Source organism: Stegostoma tigrinum, chromosome 24 (assembly GCF_030684315.1).
Source record: "Stegostoma tigrinum isolate sSteTig4 chromosome 24, sSteTig4.hap1, whole genome shotgun sequence".
NCBI classification, from domain to species: domain Eukaryota; kingdom Metazoa; phylum Chordata; class Chondrichthyes; order Orectolobiformes; family Stegostomatidae; genus Stegostoma; species Stegostoma tigrinum.
The window spans coordinates 36,922,375-36,947,750 of record NC_081377.1 but is presented as its reverse complement, the minus strand read 5'-3'; the positions used below and the strand labels follow the sequence as shown (position 1 = coordinate 36,947,750).

General features: G+C 39.5%; 1 protein-coding gene across 1 annotated transcript in view; it reads left to right on the top strand.

The window, feature by feature from the left end:
* The first annotated feature begins 16,807 nt into the window (after positions 1 to 16,807).
* The window catches only part of rlf (RLF zinc finger), a 44,636-nt gene continuing 36,067 nt past the window's right edge, over positions 16,808 to 25,376 (top strand). Inside the window, exon 1 of the mRNA XM_048557720.2 lies at positions 16,808 to 16,978. Within this exon, the coding sequence (XP_048413677.2) occupies positions 16,850 to 16,978 (129 nt within the window). The 5' untranslated portion in view covers positions 16,808 to 16,849. The remainder of the gene's footprint in view (positions 16,979 to 25,376) is intronic.

The window sequence follows — 25,376 nt, the reverse complement described above, 5'->3', positions numbered from 1 at the left end:
AGATTCACACTTCTTTGAGTGAAATAATTTCTCCTTATCTAAGTCCAAAATGATTGGCCCCTTATCCTGGAGACTGTGCCCCCATGTTTCAGCTTCTCTGACCAATGTAAAGAATCCCTTCATGGCTACCCTTTCAAGTTTGTTCAGAATTTTGTATTTCTCAACAAAATTGCCGGACAATTTGAGCACAATTTACTCCCTTTCTCATCATCAGTCACCCTTTCATTCCAGTGAATCTTTGACGTACCACCATCAAATACAAGTATATTTCTTAAACATAGAGATCACATTTGCATTCAGTATTCCAGATGCGCCCTCACAAAAGTCCTGTACAATCTTACCAATCCTCCTTATTCCTGATCTCAAGCCATTTGCAATAAAGTCCAACATTGTAATTGTCCTTCCAATTGCTTGCTGCACATGCATGCTGACTTTCTACATTCCTTATATGAACGAACATGCACAAATCCCTTTGAATATTAACTAGTTTTTCACCTTATTAGAAATATTTTGCCCTTCTGTTGTCACAATCTTTATAACTTCAAGCTTCCCTGCATTATATTTCATCTGCTATTTGGTCGCGCAGTCACTTGTTGCACCCTCTCTGTGTCCTCACCACAGCTTAACTTTCCAACTAACTTTCCAACAGATGAGAGTAGGTTTGGTATCTCCTAGTCCACAAAATTGTGATAGGAATAAGCATAAGTTGTTATTCCAAGACTCTACAGATAATTATCATAAAGGTAAAGTGTAATAATGTGACAATACAAAATTGTTCTCTGTTTCTCTCTGTCTATATATAAATAAATTTCTTAATAAGTGTACTCCATTTCATGTTCAGCTTAACCTGAAATGCAAATTTCTGTATTACTTAAAGATGTTATTAAAATCTATAGAAAGTTTTGTTTGCAACAATATATCAGCTATTCAACTTCAGATCCAAATATTTCCCAAAAAGCAAGTATTATCGAATTAATTCAATATTTGGATTAGGGTCAATCAATGACTCTTATTTGTGTTTTATTTATCATTCGTTTTCTTAGCTCTTTGGTTTGAAGATTTGGCAAGGGCTGTTGTATTGCTGCTCCATTAAAGAATACATCAAAATAAAAACATTAACATTTCTTTGTGTCAAGAACTTGAGAGGTAGAAAAATGAATAACATTCTTTTCACCCTTGGCTCAGGTGCTAGCACTCTGTCCTCTGAATTAAAGTGTGGTGCGTCCAAAGTCTCCTCCAGGATGTTAGTATAAAATTTAAGGTTGACACTCCAGTGCAGATGGAATGCTGCACTGTGGCAAATTCCATCTTTGGATGAAACATTAAACAGAGACTCTGTCCTTTCAGATGGATATAAAAAGATTCCTTGGTATTATTTTGAAGAAAAACAAAGGAGTTATCCAAGATATCCTGGCCAATATCTATCCCTCAATCAGCATCACAAAATAACAGGTTAACTGGTCATGATCACACTGCTGTTTATGGGAGCTTTCTGCGGGATAATTGGCATTTTATACATTATGACAACAGTTGAAAATTACTCAGGTGATGGCAAAGCAATCTTTGACATCCAAGGCTGTGAAAGGTGCTATATAAACACAAGTCTTCATTTCTTTAACTTTACATGTGGTCTAAGCTATTCATGTAGCCAACACAGACAAAGGCTAAAATACATTTTAATTATAAAACAGATGAGGTTAGAGCAGAATAATCAGTCTTACAGATGATGTATACATATTGATCCACTTAAGGTAACTGGATTATTGCAACATTAAAAATAACACCATCAAAAAATCTAGTTTGCAGGATTACCTGATCTAATACTCCTTTAATTATAAACCAGCATATCAGCTAACATGGGCAATGCCACATGAGATCTACATCGTATCATTTAAATTTTGAAGACCAGGAAATTGGGATTTAAAATTGAGGACTCTGCTGGACTGTACCTTTCTAGATAATCATGGTCAGAATTAATGTGTTCCATTTCAATCCGTGATCAGCATGTTTTATGATGTGAAAAGAATGTGTTTTTTTTAACCCCATCAGGCTGCATATCCCACTGAAATAATTCTGGAAGAAAACTTCTGTAAGTTTTAAAATAAGAATGGTTATTTGTTTTCACACATTTATTTTGAATTGAATGCAAGGTGTCTCACACACATAAAGGTTAGATACAGCGGAAAGTAATCTGTTGTTGCAGATTATAGTGATGTGCTCTCTTATTTATTGATCTCTAATCTCCCTCCTGTAGTTTCTTAGATGGTTTCAATGCTTTAGATCGAAACGAGGGTCTTGTAAGGCAAAAGATTTCAGTAGTTTGTATGGTTTCTCATTGTCAAATTTTCTAAGAGCTTGATTTTCCAGTGAACTTTAACTGGAACAGGTTGGGATTTCCTGCTTTCAAGATAATTATTATGTGGCTGCTTGGTGACTCATAACTAGCTCTTGGTCTAGCTTTTTGATAACAATGGCTAATGGAACGGTCCCGACTCGAAACATCAGCTTTCCTGTTCCTCTGATGTTGCCTGGCCTGCTGTGTTCCTCTAGCTTCACACTTTGTTATGTCTGCCTCCAGCATCTGCAGTTCTTGCTATCTCAATGGCTGATTTTAAAAGTAGACCAAGCGTGGCTTCCTCATCATGTGATTTTTTACAAGTTTTTTGAAAGCCTTTTGCAAATAAAGGGTGGTGTATGTGTTGATTCCAATCCTGTGTTGTTGCTTTACACCTTGAGAGTTTAAGATACTCAATATTTGATTTTGAAGATCCATTCAATTTACTCTTTGGATTGGTTCCTTGGAGTGACATTAATTCAAATCAATCTGGAATGTTTCTTTTGTTTATTCTTGAGATAGGGGACTGATGTGAATCAAGAAAAGAAATCATTTGACCCCTGGGCAAACATCTTTTTCAGTCTTTTATATCCAGCTTAAAATATAAAATTAGTTTGAAGTTTAGAGTTAGACATGTTAAAACCAGAAATGACAGAACAATATACAGCTTGTCCTCAAATAATGGTCATTCTTGAGTAAAATCTGACCCTTGACTCGGCCAAAAATATCATTCATTTTTACATACTTCCATGTAAGCTTTTATGCTGAATGGCACAGAGGTAATTATTTATGGAATGAAATGGCCAACATTAATGTGAATGTTGGTGATTCACATGATGTTTTGATTAAGAAGCAGGGGAGAATTATTTGCTTCTGAAGACAAGGAGGGAGTCATTGTATTCATTTTAATACACATTTGGTACAATCTCTGATGCAAAGTAGGATTATTTTTCTGTGAGAAAACAAGTGAAATTTTAAAAATCTGTATGTATATGGCTTGTTTTTGATTAAATTAAAACATTTCATGAATTTATGTACTGAAATTACTGTCTGTCCCTATGGATATTATTATTTAGTTATGAATAATAATTCAAGAACGGAACTACTATATGGTTTTGTAGTGATTGTAACTAGGTCTTCAGGTGGACCTCAGAGAATATGACTTGCCTGATTGGGGGTGTTAATCTGGTCCAATCATGGACCCCTGGCTGACAGATAAAAGCAGGAGTATCAGAGGTTCTAAGATAACAAGGTGTGGAGCTGGATGAACACAGCAGGCCAAGCAGCATCTTAGGACCACAAAAGGCTGCTGCTTGCCCTGCTGTGTTCATCCAGCTCCACACTTTGTTATCTCGGATTCTCCAGCATCTGCAGTTCCCATGATCTCATATCAGAGGTTCTGTTCACTCTGAGACCTAACTCTGAGGAAGTGTCAAGGGCTGTCCATGAATAAATAAAGGGTGACTTGGTGACACTATACCAGCCTCTGTGGAGTTGTTTCAGTGGCAATGAGATAAAAGCACCGTCCTGAAGAAATTCACTTACAATTCATTTTGAGTTGAGGTAAACATTTCTGGCATCATGCCATTATTTGGGAAGCATTATTTGCCATCATTTGATCCTACCATTGAAGACTGGGTCAAGTATGTGGAAAAAATGTATTTTTTTCTGGGCAAGTGACATTGGCGTGGAAGAAAAGCAACAAGCAATTCTTCTGACAGCTTGTGGATCTGTAACTTTTTTGGTTATGAGGAGCCTAAGTTTCTCTGAGCACCAGATACCAAAACCTTTTAAGAGCCCTCAGATATAGTTAAGGAATATTATGACCCCAAGGTTCCTCTAATTTGGAGATACTATTGGTTTTACTCCACAATTTGAGAACCAGGGGAATCCGTATTGAGACTTTTAATTAGGTTTAAGATGACTGGCAAAGGCATGTGACTTTGGTTTACCCTGAATGAGATTTTGTCAGAACATTTGGAATTTGGGATTAATGATGCAATCATGCAAATACACCTATTAGTTGAAGCCTAAATGTACTTCAAACAGGCATTATAACTGGCTTCATCATTGGAAAGTGTGGGAAGTGGAGCATATGAGTTGCAGTGTATTCGGATGGAAATGAACACCCTTGCCAGTTCAACTGAACTTGGGGAACACCAGGAGCATAGCCTCATTGAGAACATAACCTGAACAGAGGGACTTTGGGTCAGCACACAACAAAACCCCAAACAAAGCCCAGCCACAACTAAACGGTTAAAAGTTTCTTCAGGAACCAGGACAGCAAGCCATTGTAGTTACTGCAGGTGTGCAGACTTGAGACAGCAAAAGACTTTCACTAGACCTAAATTGAGTAAAAGAACTTATAGGTCAGTACCCCAAAGAGTGCACACCCTGGAAAGTCCACCTACATCTGTCTTCGAACAATTAAATTGCCTATCAGCATCCAAATCAGAACCAAACAAAATAAACATGTGGTTAAATGGTCACCCAGTTCTAATAGAAATCGATACCAGCGGGGCCATTTCAGTGATCGCAGAACCAGTCTTTAACAAAATTCACTCTGGACTAAAACCTATAAGTTTGCACAAGACCTCAACTAAAATAAGAACCTATACCAGGGAACCTTTACAGATGAAAGGGTACAACTTAAGTTCCAGTCTCTTATGAAAAGCAGCTGGTGGAGTTAACACTGATCATTGTTAAATGGCTTAGGCCCAAGCTTGATAGGGTGAAATTGGTTGAGAAAGATTCACCTAGATTGGCTCAACATTGTTTCAATTAGAAAATGGCTGCCTGACTGATGTCCCAATTAAATGCCTGTATGGTTTTTGGGAAGGTCTAGGGAGTATTAAATGAGACAACGCCACCTTGAATGTTGACCAGGAATCGGACCCACAGTTCTGGAAGTTGCAGCCAGTGCCATTTGTCTCATGGGCAATGTAGAGGCAGAAATCAGAGGCCTGGAAAGCGAAGAAATCATGAAAACGCTGCAGTTTACATAATGGGCAGCACCGATAGTGAAGTCCAATGGATTGGTTTGCCTTTGTGGGGATTTAAACAAACGATAAACCATTTTTTTTTCAGCTGGGCAAGTACTCAATCCGTTGCATAGAGGATTTATATGCAAAGTTGGCAGGGGGCTATCCTTCATGAAGTTGGATATGAGGCTTGTGCATTTGCATTGGACATTAGATGAGTATTCCCAGAAATGTGCTACAATTAACATCAATAGGATTTGTACCAATCTATGTGACTGTTACTGGGGTATTGACAGCCTGTGCATATTTTCAGCGGATGATGGAGAACATTTCACAAGGTCTACCCGAGGTCTACATTTATCCAGATGATGTGCTAATAACAGGAAAGACCAATAAGGAGCACTTAAAGAACTTGGACATCGACCTTAGAAGTTTCTCCCAGGCAGGGAAATGTCTAAGAAGGGAAATATATGTGTTCCAGGCCCCCAGTGTGGACTACTTGAGCCGCAGATTCAATGAGACCAGGTTACACCCACTGGAAGATAAAATGAGACCAATCTTAGGTTCCCTGGCTCCACACTGTACCGGAGTTTAGGTCCTTCCTTGAGTTGGTGAATTATAATGGAAAATTCATACATAATCTGGCATCCATCCTGACATGCTTGCATCAACTCGTTAAATAGGGTCAGCCTTAGAAATGGTAAGCCATAACTTTCAGGGAAATGAAGAAACAGCTTTTATCCACTAAGGTGTTGGCACACTATGATCTCAAGCGAGATCCGATATTGACATGCAATGCCTCCCCTTATGGCATGAGGGTAGTATTAGTTCATAGGTGGCCCAGTGGAGAGGAATGCCCAATAGTGTATGCATCCAGGACTTTGGCTAATGCAGATTGTAAATATCCCCAGATAGAGAAGGAAGGTTTGGCAGTCATATTTGGAGTCAGGAAGTTCCATCAATAACTTTACAGATGTAAATTTGTAATAACAACAGACTACAAACCCCAGCTAAGTCTGCTTAAAGAGCACAAGCCAGTGCCATTCGTAACTTCAGGCCAAATTCCGCAGTGGGCTCGAATACCAAAAGCGTATAATTACAAGTTGCAACACGTAAGGGAAGCCGAGTAGTTGAAGGTGTTGGTGAGAAGTTTTGTCTGGTGGCCAGGATTGGATGCAAGAATAGCTGCGTAGGTGGAGCAGTGCCCAGAGTGCCAATAAGGTCAAAAATTACAGCCTGCAGCTCCCCCACATTGGGATTGCCAGGTAAACCCTGAAGTCAGTTACACATCATCTATGCAAGTCCTTTCATGGACTGAATGTTCTTAGTCACTGTGGATGTTCACTCAAAGTGGCTGGATGTGCAATGATAGTAAAACTGCACGCGTCTTTTAGAATGCACAGACTCCCAGAAGTGTTAGTCACACTTCTGTTAACCAGCAGGGACATTAAGTATTTGTCATGTAAGGACAGTTCCATACTATCCATCATACAATGGCCTGGCAGAAAGAGTAGTCCAAACTTTGGAGGCAGGCTTAAAAAGACACCAAACAATTTCAATAGAAACCAAACTGTCCTGGTTCCTTTTTAATTATAGGACCACCCCTCGTACAGGGATAGCACCAGCAGAGCCCTGCATGGGTAAGAGGCATGGTTGAAGCAAGGACAGGTCCAATGACTCTATAACGGTTAGGGTTAGGGTTAGGGGTGTGGTTGATTGTCCTAACAAGCACGTGGACCATGTGAAAGCTGCATTCTCACAAACGGTGCAGGAGCAAAACATGCCTGGCTATTCAACTGCCTTTCTGACTGTTCCAGAAACCAAGATGGACACATTGGATGTCACTGCCTCAATACCTTCACCATCTAAAGAGGAGAATGAATATCTTCCAAGACGCACAAGGTGCAAGAGGCGAGCTACTGTGTGTTACACGCCATCTGTATCAGAGGCAGAGTTGGAGGAACATCGACTCCGTGCTAAAATGCCCCAGAAGGAGCTACAAAATAAAAGTCTTTTGACTCAGGGGTGGAGGGATGTAATGATTGTAACAAGAACAGCCAGGTGGACCTCATAGTATATGAGTTACCTGATTAATCTGGTCCAATCAGGGACCTCAGGTTGACAGACAAAAACAGGAGTCTCAGAGGTTCTGGTCACTCAGACCTGGCACTGAGGAAGATGAACCAGTGTCAAGTACTATGCATGTGTAAATAAAGGTTGACTTGATGATGGGATATTGGCTTCTGTGGAGTTATTTCAGGGTCAGGGTTGACAGGAGCAACCACAACAGAGAATGTGATGGCAGAGGGTGGATCTTAATTCTTCCAAAAATGTTCCTAATGTAAAAGTCAACAGCCTACTTTTTGACAAAAAATTTAACCTTAGAAACTCACCCTTTACACAAGTGCATAAGGTAATGTCCTATGTTCAAAACGCATGTAACAATATTTTGGTTATCACTGTTGTTTGTTGAGGACCTTGTAGCAAACATTCATGAACATAGAACATAGAACAATGCAGTGCAGAACATGCCCTTCAGTCCTCGATGTTGTGCCGACCTGTGAACTAAGCTAAGCCCCTCTCCGACACCATCCCATCATTATCCATATGCTTATCCGTCTTTCAAAAAATCTCAACTGGTTAAAGGGAGCCAAAAGTAGTACATTACAATTCCCAGCATGTATCGATGACAGTGCCTTCTTCGGGTAAGATGGCAACAGAGTAGGACAGTCCAGCCGGAGCTAATCCACTCCACCTGTTCTTTTTCTTCTTTTCCTTTCTGTTCTACATCATTTCGTCCCTTTTCTCAGCCTCAGGCACCCAGCCCTGGCCTCCAACTCCCAGCCTGCGATGCGAAGTCAGTAGCCCGGAACGGGGATGCCAGTAACCAGCAGCCTGGATCGTGGACATCAGCAACCAACGGCCTGGAGTGGGGACACCAGGGACCGGCAAACCAAAGCAGGAATGCCAGTGATCAGTGACGTGGTGCAGGGATGTCAACATCCAGTGGCCTTGTGCGAACTATGGCAACAGAAGCCCCATGCAGAGTTTGACAGCAGCCAGCAGTCAGACCACGTGGAGGCCCCTGCGCTGATCAGCTGCGGGGAGACCTGAGAGAGAGACTGTGATGTTTGTCCTTTTAACTTTGCTTCTTGTTTTTCTGACCAATATTATACTGTGTACAGATGTAACTTTCTTTTCTCCTCTTCTCTATTCTGTAACTAAGAATTGTAACTAGGTTCTCTGTACCTAAGACGGTGCCATGTGTTGGTGATATTGTTACACTGTAATTAATCTTTTAACTGAAAAAGCTGTACCTGGGTACCTTGTACCTAAGATGGTGCTGTAAGTGGCGAGTAATAAACTTGTTGTTGTATTCATTTGAATGTGATAATAAACCTACTCCAATTCAGTTAAAATATGAGTAGCACTGCTTAATCTTTATATTTTACAATGACTTCTGAATGGCTACATCAGTTGCATTTCTTGTATCTAAAATATCAAAACCAACAAAGGTGATTAGTATAAACCACACATTCTACAACAGTATGCTTATTTAAATCTGGAAAGCAGGTCTGTATTGTGGTCCGTGTTCAAAAAAGCATCTTATCAACTATCCTAACATCTCTCTATGTGGTTTAGTGTCAAATATTGTTTGGGAATTTGTTCCTGGGAAGCACCTTGGAATTCTTTACTATGCTATAGCTCTGTATAAATACATGTTGTTGTTGAAATTAAATAGACTGTTTGAAGCAGAACTGTTTATGAACATACAGGGTACTTGTTATGGATGTAGAGGACAACAGAGTGCCAGCTTAGATAAAGTAGCGGTTCCCTGAGAAATATGTTTTGCATCTGGACTACATTGTGGAACAAATGTATTTATTTATTGATCTTCCTTCAGTGGAAACTGAAACCACTGTTTGTTTTCCAAGGTTAAATCAAAGATCAGTTACTTTACAGTTTCTGAGCTCATCTCACAAACTACTTTCCAAATCCAATTCCCCTCAGTGGAGGCATCATTTTCACTCATACATCCCAGCCTTTGCAATAGTGTAACCATAAGCAATACATGGAGCCTTCCAACTTAATTTCCCATGGCATTGAACAGCAGAAATCATGCTCCACATTTAGTCTTCAGATTGAACCGGCAATTTGGAAATCACATGCAGGTGTAATTTAATGCCATATCTTAAAAATATGCCTCTATCCTTGTTTTTATGTGAGTCTTTGATTTTATATTTTTACAGTTTAAGATAGGAAGCAAATTTGTCCTAATTTTTATCACTAAAATAGATTGCTTGGTCATTGTCACATTGCAATGTCCCACAAAAGATGCAAGTTGCTTTTGGAAGTATATTAAAGACACAATAAAAAAACAAATACTCATTTCTTCTTACTTTATATTGTTTCTCTGGAACATGATTATTAAATCTTTCTCTCCATGTCTTCAAAAATCTCTCAAATCCTTTGACCATAATTCCCCTGAACACAACTTTTGTTTCTCCCTTTTCATAAAATTCCTGTTTAATGTTGGAGTATTTTGTTTCTACTATGCACACAGAAGCACAGGTATGGTCAAGTGACTGGGAAAATCATCTTTGTCCATCTTTAAAGTATTGCCATAGGATCTTTTATATCCATCTGCCCTTAGTTCAATATTAGATTTGAAAGACAGTGCAATACTCCCACAGTACTGGTTCCATTATAGCATTGATTTTGTGCTCAAATTTCTGGAGTCAGATCTGAATCTATGTTTTGCTATGGGAAGCCTTGCTCTCCCAAAGATTAGCTATGTAAGAGTAAAACAGAGGAAGAGCTATATAAGAGTAGTACAGAGTCACCCACATGTATGGGAGTGAGGTGTTGATGGAGGATGGCGTGGCCAATCAACCACATCAAAGGCTGCAAACAGGGTCTAAAGATTGTCGGGGTGGGGGGGAGGTGGGGGTAGTTACCACAATCACATTGGATGAAATTTGGAACGTTGCAAAGGGTAGTTTTGACAAACCTGATTATACAGATTCAAACAAAGAATTGTGAAAAGCTGACAATCTCCTGCATTTTCCCCATATCACTGTATACCATTACTATCCAGATAACCATCTATTGCCCCCTTGAATGCCTCAAGTGAACCAGCCTCGACCACATTTCCAGGCAGTGTATCCAGGCCCTAATAGCTGTTTGAAAAATCTTTCTCTCACATAACTGATGCTTCACTTGTGCATCATTTTCAATTTGTGCCCTTGCCTTGTTATTTTTACCAGCATCAACAGCTTCATCTTATCTACTCTGACCAGCTGATTTATGATTTTGAAAACCTCGATCTGATCTCCTCTCAGCTTTCTTTTCTTCAGGGAGAACAGTTTCAACATCTTCAATTTGTCCACATGGCATGAAGTTTCTCATACCTGGAACCTGTTCTAGTAAGACATTTCTGCACTCTTCAATGTTTTTGCATCTTTCCTACAATGCGGAGCCCATAGCTGTACACAAACAACTGATCACATCTTTTCAATCTTCATGAAATTCTAAAGGTAAGGCCTGACAAACCTAGTTGAATTTTTTGGAAAGCTGAGGAAGGTATTCGATTCCACAATGGAAATATGTATGGACTTCCAGAAGGAATTTGATAAATCCCCTCATAAAAGACTGATTGCTAAAATTGAAGTAAGTGGAATTGCAGACAAATTAATGGACAGCTTAAATTTACTCAGCAGTAGGATACATAGACCAAGACTAATAGGTAAGTACTGTAGTTGGTAGGATGTGACTGGTGATCAAAGTTTCAAAAAGATATGAAGGGAAACAGATAGTTTCGAAAGCAAGAATCTATTTCTACTGGTTAGGAAGTCTCTGACCAGGGGACAGTGTCCAAAAAGTAGAAACAAACATTTCATAAGGGCAATTAGGAAGCTGCAGCACTCTCAAAATGTGGCAGTAGATTGGAATTGTGTTTTGAAAATGGAAATTGATGCTTGATCAGACATTAATTTTAAATGCGATCAATCAATTTTTATTAAATGAAGATAAGAAGGGCTCTGTGGCAAAGACCCATTAGTAGAATTAGATTGTGGAATGATTCCAAATAGACTGAAAAAAGACAGTTAAAAAGTTGAATATCCAGTGACTGAAATGACATAAAAAAGAGATATAGAACTAAAAATTTTACTGTAACAAACAAACTAAAAGCAACATAATCGAAACAGTGATAACAAGGTGCAGAGCTGGATGAACACAGCAGGCCAAACAGCATCAGAGGAGCAGGAAAGCTGATGTTTCAGGCCTGCTCCCTTCTTCAGAAATGGGGGAGGAGAAGGGGATTCTGAAATAAAGAGAGAGAGAGGGGGAGGCGGATGGAAGATGGATACAGGAGAAGATAGGATGAGAGGAGACAGACAGGTCAAGGAGGCGGGGATGGAGCCAATAGATCCACTGAGGTCTTTCTCAGGGAGGGAGGAGGGTAACTTCTTCAAAGTATCTCCTTGTCATCTAAACAGTGTTCACTAGACAATTTACAGACAATAAATTCCAAATTTAGCTTTTAAAATGACAGAAAGTTGCCTGCTACAGTTATTCTTCACACTTTACCTTAAGACACAGTTCATTCTCCAGGAACTAGTACCAAAATAACTCTTAGCTTCTGATGGTTTGTTTCCTTTTCTTTCTTTCTGCCCCGGAATCCCACAACTGACTTTCACTGTGAGGGTTATACTGGAGAATCCTTCTTTTCAGCCTTTGATGGGCAAATTGTCAGTCTCTTTAAAACCTTGCAAACAATATCTTTTCAATTAGAGCACAATCTCCCAACCACATTTTGAATGTTAACCAACAGAGTCAACATTTTCTCTCCAGCAGGACTGGCTGCCTCTAACTCTTCCTGCCAGTCAGATTGTTACAGCCTGGTGAGTATCTGTGAGTTTCAGTGATAACTAGAAAGAAACTGTGACCTGATATCACAATAGTTTTCTATTAACTTTTTCTCCTCTCAAAGCCCATCTCTCTGGCAATGTGAGTCTAGGTAGAAGTGCTAATTAGTTAACTTCTAGATCCCAACTCTAATCCATCATGGAATTTAACGGTCAGCTTAAATCTAACTGTACCTAAAGCCTGATGTTCCTAGTACCTCTGTTTGAGAAATGGCAATTAGCAATTGAGCTCCAATCAGTATTGATGCATTTGAACAAAAACAGAAGTTGTTGGAAAAGCTCAATAGGTCTGGTAACATCTGTTAAGAAAACTTAGAATTAATGTTTCGGGTCTGGTGACCCCTTCCTCAGAACAGACATCTGACATTGTTCATGGGTCTGAGCATCATGAGCCTTCCTCCCAGTCAGTCATTCTGAGCCTGCCATGTCCCATAGCAACTGAGCCATCAATCTTTGTTGGGGGCAATTCAGAGCAAGCTGATGACCCTGTCACTCCTCAAGTTTCTCTTAAAGTGGTAATCCCCAAGCAAATCGTTTATTATTTGTTATATTTATTATTTATTATTATGTGTGACCGCTTTATAAACTTTTTTTAATCATATACAATCCATTACTTCCTTTGCCAGCCGCAAGTGATTGACCTTTCTCTTTGTTATAGATGCAGCATTGAAAGCATCCCATCCGAATGCATTACAGCTTGGTATGGCAACTGCTCTGCCCAAGATCCCAAGAAATTATGGAGAGTTGTGAATGCAGCTCTGTCCATCACAAAAACCAGCCTTCTTCCATTGACTCCATCTATACTTCCAGGTGCTTTGTGAAATTAACCAACATAATCAAAGACACCTCCCAGCACGATTATACTCTCTTCCATTAGGCAGAAGATATAAAAGTTTGAAAACATGTACTTACAGATTTAAGAACAGCCTATTCCCTACTGTTTTCAGACTTTTAAACAGACCTCTCATATATTAGATTTGATCTTTCTCTGCAGCTTCTCTGCAGCTGTAACACTATATTCTGCATTCTGTTCTATTACCCTGATGTCTTTATGTAAGGTTAGATTTGTCTGGTTAGTATGCAAAACAATATTTTTCACTGTACCTCATTCCATGTGACATAATAAACCAAATCAAAATAAATCAAATCAAAATGTCAGTGGTTAGAAAGAAAAAAAGGAAAAAAAACAAGTTTCCACTGAGTTTTTTCTTCTAAAACTACAAAACAATTGGCATATAAGCAAATCAATAATGCAAACCTGTCCTGTAAATTAACTACTTTCACTCTTTATTTCCCAATAAATTTCTACAAATAGAATAAAAAAAGTTTACCTGGCTGTAGCTGAAGATAATGGAGTAATAATTATATACTTGAAATCCAAACTGATCTGCATGCCAACACACATGGATTGGAATTTGATTAATTCCTCCCAGCTCTGCACTACACTAACAATGCATTTCTCCACAAAGAAATTATAAGAAAATAAACACATATTTTTACCTCATGGGTTGTTGATTGTAGACGTCTGAGGTCTGTCTCTCTCTAAGTGTCTCCAATGTCAATAAACTGTTCACAGTATTCCAGATATGGTCTGACTTGTGTATTATATGGTTTCACCTTGACCTCCCTATTTTTACAGCCCAGCTCCCACTGAAATAAAAAATAAATAGTTCATTTGCCTTCAATTACCTGCTGAAATTAGATGCTAGTTGTTTGTGATTCATACATTGAAACCTGCAAACCCTTTATGCTGCAGCTTTCTGCAGCTTTTCCCAATTTAAATAATATTCAGCTCCACTATTCTTCCTGCCAAAGTGTACACTTTCCCACATTATATTCCAATCTGCCAAGTTTTTGCCTAATTTCTTAACCTGTCCATATCTCTTTGTGGACCCCTTGGTCATCCTCATTATTCCCATTTCCAACTATTTTTGTGTAATCTGCAAATTTGGTTTTTGTGCACTCACTTATATCATTCGAGCCAGTAATAAAGAACAAAGAACAAAGAAAATTACAGCACAGGAACAGGCCTTTGGCCCTCCAAGCCTGCGCCGATCAAGATCCTCTGTCTAAACCTGTCATCTATTTTCTAAGGGCCTGTATCCCTTTGCTCCCTGCCCATCTACGTACTTGTCCAGATACATCTTAAAAGACACTAACGTGTCTGCGTCCACTATCTCCGCTGGCAACACGTTCCAGGCACCCACCACCATCTGCGAAAAGAACTTTCCACGCATATCTCCCTTAAACTTTCCTCCTCTCACTTTGAACTCATGACCCCTAGTAATTGAGTCCCCCACTCTGCGGGGGGAAAAAGCTTTTTGCTATCCACCTTGTCTATACCCCTCATGATTTTGTAGACCTCAATCAGGTCCCCCCTCAATCTCTGTCTTTCTAATAAGAATAACCCTAATCTACTCAAACTTTGTTCATAGTTAGCACCCTCCATACCAGGCAACATCCTGGTGAACCTCCTCTGCACCCTCTCCAAAGCAACCACATCCTTTTGGTAATGTGGCGACCAGACCTGCACACAGTACTCTAAATGTGGCCGAACCAAAGTCTTATACAACTGTAACATGACTTGCCAACTCTTGAACTCAATACTTTGTCCGATGAAGGAAAGCATGCTGTATGCCTTCTTGACCGCCCTATTGACCTATGTTGCTACCTTCAGGGAACAATGGACCTGAACACCCAAATCTCTCTGTACATCAATTTTCCCCAGGACTTTTCCATTTACTGTATAGTTCACTCTTGAATTAGATCTTCCAAAATGCATCACCTCGCATTTGCCCATATTGAATTCCATTTGCCATTTATCTGCCCAACTCGCCAATTTATCTAAAAGTAACAGATCTTGTAAATAATTTTGGCTCTAAAATTGATCCCTGTGGTACTCCAGTAGTTACAGCTTGCCATTTTGAAGCTATCTGCTTTACCTCAACACTATTGGTTAGCCAATCCCTTACACATGCTAATATATTTCTGCAACACAATCAGCTCACATTATTTAATTCTATGTGTTATATCTTACGTTGGAAAAAAATATGAACCTGCAGGCTGTGTGTGATCGTACTATAAAAGTAAAAGTGAAGTTGCTGTAAAAATCGTTCACTACCCACAGTTTGAAATCCATTTATAGCACTGCCCATAAGTTGGTTAGGTTGGATGACTGGTTTGCTATTCAGAATAATGCCAACAGCCTGGGTTCAATTTATGTGCCAGCTACGGTTACCATGAAGGAATCTCCTTCTCAACTTCTCCCCTCACATGCGATGTAGTGACACTCAGGTTAAATCACCACCAATGATGATTGTCTCTTGAGAGAGCAGACCTTCAGTGTATAATTACACCATAAATATTATAAATGGCAAATCAACCTGAGGGTGAATGTGCTCCAAATGTTATATAGGAATATCAACCCATTAACTGTGTAAAATTGCATTATAAATATTATGAAGGAATATCAATCCATGGCCAGTGTGTAACATAGAACCCGTAAAGTGTGGAAAGCAGGCCATTTGGCCCATTGAGTCCACATCGTTCTTTTGAAGAGCATCTCATCCAGACCTACCCCCTTACCCTATCCATGTAACTTTGTATTTACCGTCGCTAACCCACCTAGTCTTCACACCCCCTGCTCAATACAAGGTGATTTGGCATGGCTAATCCACCTAACCTGAACCTTTGTTCTGTGGGAGGAAACCGGAGCGCCAAAAGGAAAACCACACAGACACGGGGAAAATGTGTAAACTTCACACAGTGTCTGAGGCTGGAATCAAACTCAGATCCGTGGCGCTGAGGTAGCAGTGCCAACCACCGAGCCACCTTGCCGCCTACCATGTGCTTTACGTGTAATAAAGGGATCTGATCCCGTGGAGACAGTGAGAACTGCCGATGCTGGAGAATCTGAGAATAAGAAGGTGTAGAGCTGGATGAACACAGGAGGCCAAGCAGCATTAGAGGAGCAGGAAAGGTGACATTTCAGGTCGGGGTGCTTCTTCAGTAAATTTTTGAATAAGGATCCAGATCTGAAACATCAGCTTTTCTGCTCCTCTGATACTGCTGGGCCTGCTGTGTTTATCTAGCTCTACAATGTGTTATCTAAGCCCTTGAGTAGTGTGTGGCTATATTCTATGAATTATAAAGGAATACTTACTTGTGGGCAGTGAGTAACTGTACATTAAGTGTTATGAAGGAATATAATCCAGTGTGCATTGTATGACTGAGATAATGGGAACTGCAGATGCTGGAGAATCCAAGTTAATAAAGTGTGGAGCTGGATGAACACAGCAGGCCAAGCAGCATCTCAGGAGCACAAAAGCTGACGTTTCGGTCCTAGACCCTTCATCAGAGATGTATGACTACTGTGTTTGTTATGAAGGAGTAGCAACCTGTGAGCAGTATGCTTTTTCTATGTAAACAAGGAAAACTGTCACAGGCCTTTGCGTCAGTGTTGCGAGGGGCGGAGCTATAGGCACGTCCAGTGTGCGCGATGACGCCACAATGAGGGCGGTCGCTCCCTTCTACGGGGCGGGCGGAAGAAGGGAGGCGGGGTTGATCACGTGAGTGGTGTCTACGCGCAACAGTGGAGAGCGAAGATGGCGGATGGCGAGAGCGAGCAGGCCCCTGAGCCTTTCACCGAGCGACTAAGGAGAGCCCAAGCCGAGCTGAGGAGGCGCGGCCTGTCCGAAGAGTCCTCGGTGCAGTACTGCCAGCATTTCTGCGAGGTGGGCGGATAGTTCTGCCGTGGTATATGAGAGCGAATAGCCGGATGGTGGCGGTGGTTTGGGGGGCGGGGAGGGAAGACGAAGGGTTGTTTTCTTGGGAGACTCGGAGCCGGGGACGGACGCAGAGTGGACGGGAAGGGATGTACTCTAGTGGGGTTTTTCTCTCTTTCTCACTGGGCCCGAATGTGTGGGAGGGCATTATAACTATCTTCTGTTCGCCACCCCTGTCCCAATTACTTCGTCTGGCTTCTCAGTGTATAATCATTGTAGTTCAAAAGTTAACCGTTAAACTAGTCCTTTTTAAAAAAAATGTTCAGCTCACGCATCCAGTCTCGAATAGTTAATGGTGATTCTTGCCCCCCCACCCCAGGTGTTGCTTCAACACCGAACAATGGCCTGAGAGAACAACCTTGCCAACACTCAACAGGGGCAAATAAGGTTTCCAAATAATCCACCTTTTCAAATGTATATATTGTCATTTTGCACGAAATGGGTGCCATCTCAAATTGTAAATCCTGGTGGTGAAGACTAGAGTTTTATGAGATAATTTAGATGTAAGTAGATCTGGAGCTGCACTGACTGATCAGATATGTTAACCTTTCTTCAAATGCTATCTATTTAAGTTGACATTTGCAGATTTGATTGTGTCTTAAATGCTCCAAATCTGTTGGTTTTGTGAATTTTGTTTTGCACAATTTAACTTTGTAGGAAGTTAGCCTGTCATGAAGTCAAAAAAATACTGAAATCCTGAGCCTTCATTTAGAAACGATGAAGCTGTAGTGGTTTGTTTATGTCGTGTTGGGGTAATGGTGTTTAATTTTATTGGTCGTGTGTGTTCATGCATGTGTGTGGCTCGTTTATTTAGTAGTGTTGAGTACAGCCAAATAAATGCTTGGCACGAATTCTGTGCAAGATCATACAAATTGGTCATGTCATACCTAACTAAAATTACTAAAGGTTTAAATATTTTGTTTAGGGTTCTGTTTTATTTGAATAATCTTAATTGTGCATTTAATTTTAATTTTGCTGTTTTACTGTCACTTTAGTTTTTTCAATGGCTTGTCCTTTTTTTTTCCTGCACTTCTCATCGTGTTTGAGTTTCCTCCAGTTTGTAAGATAAGGATGGATGTAAAATTGAATATAGTTCAGTGTAGATCACTACTCTGATTCATTTGTAATTGTTGGTAGAAACAGGAAGTTGTACTGTTTAGACTTTAAGGTTTGCATTTGAGATTAAAATAAAGTAATCTCATACCAGCATAAGTGGGTATGTGTATTGTCAGAACAGTAAGTTGATCTCAGTGATGCACAATTCCAAATGTTATGCATCACACCTGGGTTAAATTATTTGTATTTAATCCTATTTTGTGTTGTTTAAAATTCTGCTACAGAAATGTTGTGAAATTCTGGTATGTTGAAGGGGATTATTGTGTCTGAATTCTGGAACTTTGAGGAGTAGAATTTAATGAGATCACAATAGGTGGGAGTGTAACACAAGTTCTCTTATTTGCAATAAAAGTTTTAAAAGGTTAAAAAAGTTATGTAAATGGCATTTTATGACACGTAATATTCTGGAAGATATTGCTCTGAATGTCTTAATTTATATACATTTCAATGGGAGCTGCTTGTTTATTTTTTTGCTGTAACACATGAATTGGGAGCATGGGTCCACCGCGTAGCCCTTGAGACTGCTCTGCCACTCAAAACCATGGCTGATTGCTCCACATTTCATTCTATTTCTCATAACCTCTGACCTCCCCACCCGGCCTTTGCATTGAATCTATTCAAAGCCTTTCCTTTCTCAATTTTTGGAAGAGATTTCCAAGGATTTCACATTGTTGGAAAAATGTTCTCCTTACATCCGTCTTATGTGGGCAACCCCTTTGAAAGTCGTGTTTTATTTAAAATTGGAAACGTCCTTTATTCTGCCAGTCAAGCTCCCTCAGGATCTTATGTATTTCATAGAGTTTTTGCTTACTGTTCTAAATTCCAGTGGATACAGGTCTCCAACATTTTAAGACAATGTACATAATATTGTTCACTTGATTCGTTCATCTAAATTTGGAGCTTCATTCAGGTGTACATGCTTCTCTTTTTGCCAATATGCATACAAACCAGACATTACTGATTTTCTGAAGAAGGGTCCAGGCCCAAAACGTCAGCTTTCCTGCTCCTCTGCTGCTTGGCCAGCTGTATTCATCCAGCTGTCCACCTTATTATCTCAGACATTACTGATGGAGCAGGTAGTTAAAAAAAAAAGTTAACATGGGATTTGAGGGTTACGAATAGCCCAGCTTCGACTTGCAACCTTCTAGGAGAAAGGTACTGTCTCAAATCTTAAAAGTAGATCGTGAAAACTAGCATTCTATAATTCTGATGTCCTATAGTTTTGGACTCCCCTACCATGGAGGAAAAGACCTTGGCTAGTCACAGTATTTATGCCTCATGATTTTATAAACTTCTGTAAGGTTCCCCCCTCCCCAAGCATCTGACATTCTAGGGAAAATAACCTCAGCCTCTCCCTATAGTTCAAGCCCTTCAATCCTGGCAACATTCTTGTAACTCTTTTCTGAACCCTTTCAAGTTTTTTGCAGTGTCTTTCCGACAGCAGGAAAGCCAAAATTGAATGCAGTATTTCAAAAGTGGCCTAAACTGATGACCTGTATAACCACCACATGACTTCCCAACCCTGATAATGCACTGAGCAATAAAGGCAAGTGTACCAAATGCTGCCTTCACTACCTTGTTTACCTTTGACTCCGTTTTCAAAAAACAATGAACCTGCACTCCAAGGTGTCTTTATCTGGCAAAACTCTCCAAGACCTTACCGTTAAATATTGAGGTCCTGCCCTGATTTGCATTACCAAAAAGCAGCACCTCAGTATATCTAAATTAAACTATCTGCTGCTACTCAGCCCAGTTACCCATCTGATCAAGCTCCCATTGTTTTGAGGTAAACTTTGCTGTCCACGACACCATTTTTTTAATGTCATTTGCAAACTTTCTAGCCATACCTCTTGTATATTCACATCCAAATCATTTATATATGACAAAAAGCAGTGGACCCAACACCATTCCTTGTGGCACATTGCTGATCGCAGTCTTCAAGCCTGAAAAGTAACCCTCCACCATCACCCTCTGATGCGAATTTTGTACCCAAATGGCTAGCTCTATCTGGATTCCATTTGATCTAACCTCGCTAAGCAGTCTACCACGTGGAGCCTTGTCTAATATCTTGCTGAAATCCATATAGATAATGTCCACTGCTCTGTCTTCATCAGTTTTCTTCATTCAAAAAAAATCTCAATTAAGTTAATGAGACATGGTGTCCCCACACAGTCATATTGACTATCCCTAATCAGTCCATATCTTTCCAAATACCTATGAAGCATGTCCCTCAGAATCCCCTCCAACAACTTATCCACCACTTCAGTTAATTTGTCAATTTTTTTTTAATCCTGCCACAGCCTTAACCCTCCTTAAACTTACTGCATCTGTGCAACCATCTGAGACCCTCTGTATTCTTCTAACTCTGATTTCTTCGGTATCGTGATTTTAATTAATTTGTGCTGGTAGTGAATGCCTTGAGGATGTGAGATTCCCTTATCGTTTTTTTCACTTCTCTTTATAATGCTCCAGAAAACCTACCTTTTTGATCTAACATTTGATCATCCTTTCTAATTGTTCAGTGTTATCCAGCATCTAGTATTTGCTAATTTTCAAACAAAGAACCAATGTATGTTGTACTTCCATGCTACTTTTGCTAGCTCATAATAGATACAGCTACAGGCATCATAGAAGTTTGAATACCTCATGAGTAAAACAATTGGTTGCCCTTAGTGATTCTGGCAAGTTTTATCTTTGCTAATGGCTATCAGACATCAGGTGTCAGTGATAATAAAGCAAGAGATACTTGTTTTGCTTTGAGATAACATGATACTAATGCTTGGGGAGATTTTGACTGTGATAGTAAATTTGAATATTTTGCAGGAACAATATGTTGTTTGGATGACTTGGAGCAAAAAATATGTTACAATTATATGGGCAGTTTTGATGATACAAGTTTCCTTCATGTTAAGGTAGACCTTGTCTCAGGGTTTGTCTAATGACTTTAATATACCATTATGCATATATTAGTGTCCCTCATGTGTAAACAACTCAGTTTCCCATTTACAGCATGAACTTGCGTCCTTACATAACACATTTGTTGGGACTACTTTTAAATGGCAATAATGCTCCTGGGAAATATTTTTCCATTTCCCAACAGAGAAGAATTTTTCTTCAGCTATACTTTGTGGGTAATGGTTCACTGAGAATGCGTATATTGAGTCTTGTTGTAGTATAGGACATTTGCCATTTAATAGATTGAAACTAAATGATATAGTTTCATAGTTATGGACTAGGTTTATTTGGATCCAAGATAGACATCAAATAAGGACCAGATTGAGGTCCAGACGGATGACTCAACGCAAAGTGGTTGCTAAGCAAGGTGCCATAGGAGAGGTTTGATTTTGGAAAGTGATAGGATCAATTTCCTACTTTGAGATCAGTTAATTCAACACAGTGCAGAAGTGACCTGGCTTCTGATCTGTTTTACATCCTCTGGAGCAGGTATTTGGTTCTAGAAAAGCAGACAGCTGGCCGTTATGATACCCACTTAAGCAAAGGTATGAATGCTGGCCAATCAATTATGTTTCTTCGGACACCACCAATAATGTTTGACTTCTACTAGGTTACAAAGCAGCTCATGTCAGCTGCCTTCTTTTTCCCCAAAAGGCCATTCTGAAATCTGCTAAGAAAGTGCAGTGTTCTGTGGGTGCCAATTTAAAAATTGATCTTGATTATATTCTTAACCAAATCCTTTACACAGGCAGTTATGGGCATTATTTCAAATGCACATGAGAGAAGGGCGCTCAGCTTATCAAACTTATTCTCTTGAAGCTCCGAAACAGTTCCTCCCTCCATTCTTCTCACACTTCATTTCATTTAAAATTAATTGCTTTTGCTATTTCCTTCCCTCACCCTCCACCCACCCAGAGATCCCTTTTTCAGACTGAAGGATAATTGAAAACCTATTTCAGACATGTTTATTTTATCCAATGCCACCTTCTGCAGTCAGGCTTTTATTTGCAGCGGTGTTACCACATTCCTTTACAGTCCTTTTAATCTTGTGTACCCTCTCCTGTTATCACCTCCTTTTCAAGGCTGAACTGACTAAGCTATCTCTGTCTCCATGTCTTGGTCTTCTGATGCTCAGCCTTGTAGCTCTCCTTTAGCCAGCTACAAGTATTTGAAATCTTGTCTGGTATCTCGGTGACCAGAATTCAGGCATAGTAATAGAGAATTTATTTGACTTGAACATTGTTCTAATGAAATGCAGTTTTATTTTAATTAGATTTTTGAATTATCTGTGGGCTTTGATTTCTGGCCTGCAGCAATTGGATATGTTGAGTATTGACTCAGGACAACCCTAGTTGTTTCAACATCATTCTTGGCTACCTTTTGGTCCCTATTTGGGTACATTTGTTATTGTTAATGATGGTTGTTCTATGACCTACAAAGTGAATATAGTAAAACATGTAATTCCTTGTATGCCAAGTGTGATTCGCCTGTTTGTGAATTAGCAAAGAACATCTGAACTAAAATTTGTAAAATGGATATATAAAAGTGAAGATCATCCAACCAGTTCTTCAAGCTGTCCATTCTTTTCCTTTTCCCTTTCACCTGCCCATCTCATCCATTTCCATGCTATTGGATTTCCGTTACTTTAATTTTTAGATGTATGTCATGTATTTCTTTAAAGAAAGTCGTCGGATTAAAACCAGATAGCAAACTGTCTCTAGTCCACAAGTAATTTGTAGTTCCAGCACTGGCTCCATAACGAGACTCCCAATGCTCACATCGCAATGAAAGAGTAATGAAACAGACTCAACTTTTCTGGACTGTGCACTTCAGTACCTTTTTATAACAACATTTTGATTAATCACTTGACTTTCAGGCTGTACCGCCATTTATGAAGGTTGACTTATCTGACCTCCCCTGCCTTGCGTGAAGTTAATAATCGCATGATTCCCTTTTCTAAAAATACATGATTCTGTCCTGAATGTGTACGTCCATTATTGGGATTGGTCACTGCAGATGGCTACTGTAGTTTTGAGTTTCATTTTTGTTATACGCATAGATAATAATCAATTTGGAGCCATCACTGGGAGATTATGGTTTGGTTGGTTTAGAGCTGATGAATACCGTAAGTTGAGCTGTTTCTCAAAGATGAAGAGGCAAAGGGTAAGACAGTTTTCTGAAGGCTGCAAAACCGTGAATGGATTAAATGAATTCTGCTCAATTGGTTACAGTCAAAGGGTATTGGAGGAGAAATCAGTCTCAAGGAGGTTGTTGAACATGGGATGGATGAAGTTAAGGGGTGAAGTTCTTTGCCTTCAGACCTTGATACTGGCGTAAGTATAAATAGATCACCCAGAGGGGACTGGTAAAATTGAGACTGAAGATAACCGTTTCCATGATTTTTTTTATTCTGAAGCAATTGGCTCACTTCTTGTATGTGGCAATAAATTGTGGGAGGCATTTAATGGCCTATGCCTCATTTGGTATGAGAGATGCACTATTTAATGTCTGTCATTTGTGCAATGAAAATCATCTACATTTGTTTAAACTTCAGGATGTAATGGCTCGTTGAAACTGGAGCTTGATCTCAATTGTTTAATTTCTAACTACTGGCATATTGCTGTTACTAGAATTTTGGGAGCACTTTTCACTCTCCAAGATGTGTGGCAATAAAATTACTCATTCATTCTTTAAATTTTGAGATTTGATGTATTAAAGTTGGTTGTTTTCACTGTAGCTTTGGATTTAAAAAAAAACCTGCTGTACACTTCAAACTTGTTTCTGAAGAGATTGTTTCCTTAGGTTCTAATTTTTCATTAACTGTAAATGGTAGTAGCATGTTTTTGATTCCCACTGCTAGCTTAAAGCATATGTATATGGTTTAAATAAAATTGATTTGTTTAGAGATTTCAATTTGCTTACCACTGTCAGTATTCCACGTGGGTGGAAGACACCATAAAATAACAGATGACTCCATTAATGTAAGATAACAATGTGTAGAGCTATATGAACACAGCAGGCCCAGCAGCATCAGAGGAGCAGTAAAGCTGATGTTTCGGGCCTAGAGCCGCCTTTAGACCCTTTTTCTGAACAAGGGTCTAGGCCTGAAACGTGAGCCTTCCTGCTCCTCTGCTGCTGGGCCAGCTGTATTCGTCCAGCTCTACACCTTGATATCTCAGATTCTCCAGCATCTGCAGTTCCTGCTGTCTCTGAATCCATTAATGTATTTGTTTTTCAATTTGTGGATGGAACAATTCTTCAAATAACTTATCTTCCACCTATATACCACATTGTTGGGGAGAGAGGATTATGGTATGAAGCTATCATCATTTATGGAGGTACGACATTGTCATCTTGATAACTTTTAATTGAACAAAATTTACAGATGGGGAAATTATTGAATATGGACCTGATATATTAAAATATTGAAAACATATGTTTGGAAGAATTGGAGGTTAAAGAAACTGTACGTGACAACCCAGTTTGCCATTTTGAATGTCGAAATGTGCTGTGGAACTTGGTTATCATGCCATGACATTCCCAGGGTTGTATTGCACCACTTGCATTGAACAGTGTAAATCACCAGCTTTATGTTTTTCCTTCGAAATATCAGTTTTGTCTGGAATGAAAATTCTGAACTGGTCATACATGTTAATATCATTGTGATTAGAACACCCATAGGTGGCTGTAGTCTTAAACTGGTTAGATGTCATGAATGAATTATTTTGATTAATTAAAACTTGTTAATATACTTTTTCAATTCAATAGTATGATAGCTTTCCATTCCCATTGTTTTTTTTGAGACTGTTTTACTATTGTCCAGTTTACCAATTGTACGTTTTCTCCTGCAAGGTTCTGCAAGAACAGTCTGCAGGGCAGGTTGTGATAAGCAACCTTTCCCTAATTGTATAAAGGCAGAGTGTGCATAGGTCAAGGAACATTCATCAAGTAATTGGCCCAAGTGGAGTATTGTAGCCAATTATTAGCATCAAACTTCAAAAGGGATTTTGAGACCTTGGAGACTATGCAGGGGAGGATTTCGGTTATGTGATGCAACTAGGGAAATTCTTCTCTATCAAAGAGAAATGGTTAAGTTATGTCAAAGCCTTTAAACTGAAGAGTCATACAGCATGGAAACAGACCCTTCGACCCAACTAGGGATAATGCTGACAATGCTCTCAGACCTTCCCTATTCATGTGTTTATCCAAATGTATTTTAAACGTTGTAGCTGTATCAGCATCCTCCAATTCCAAACGTGAACCTCAAAAAATTGCC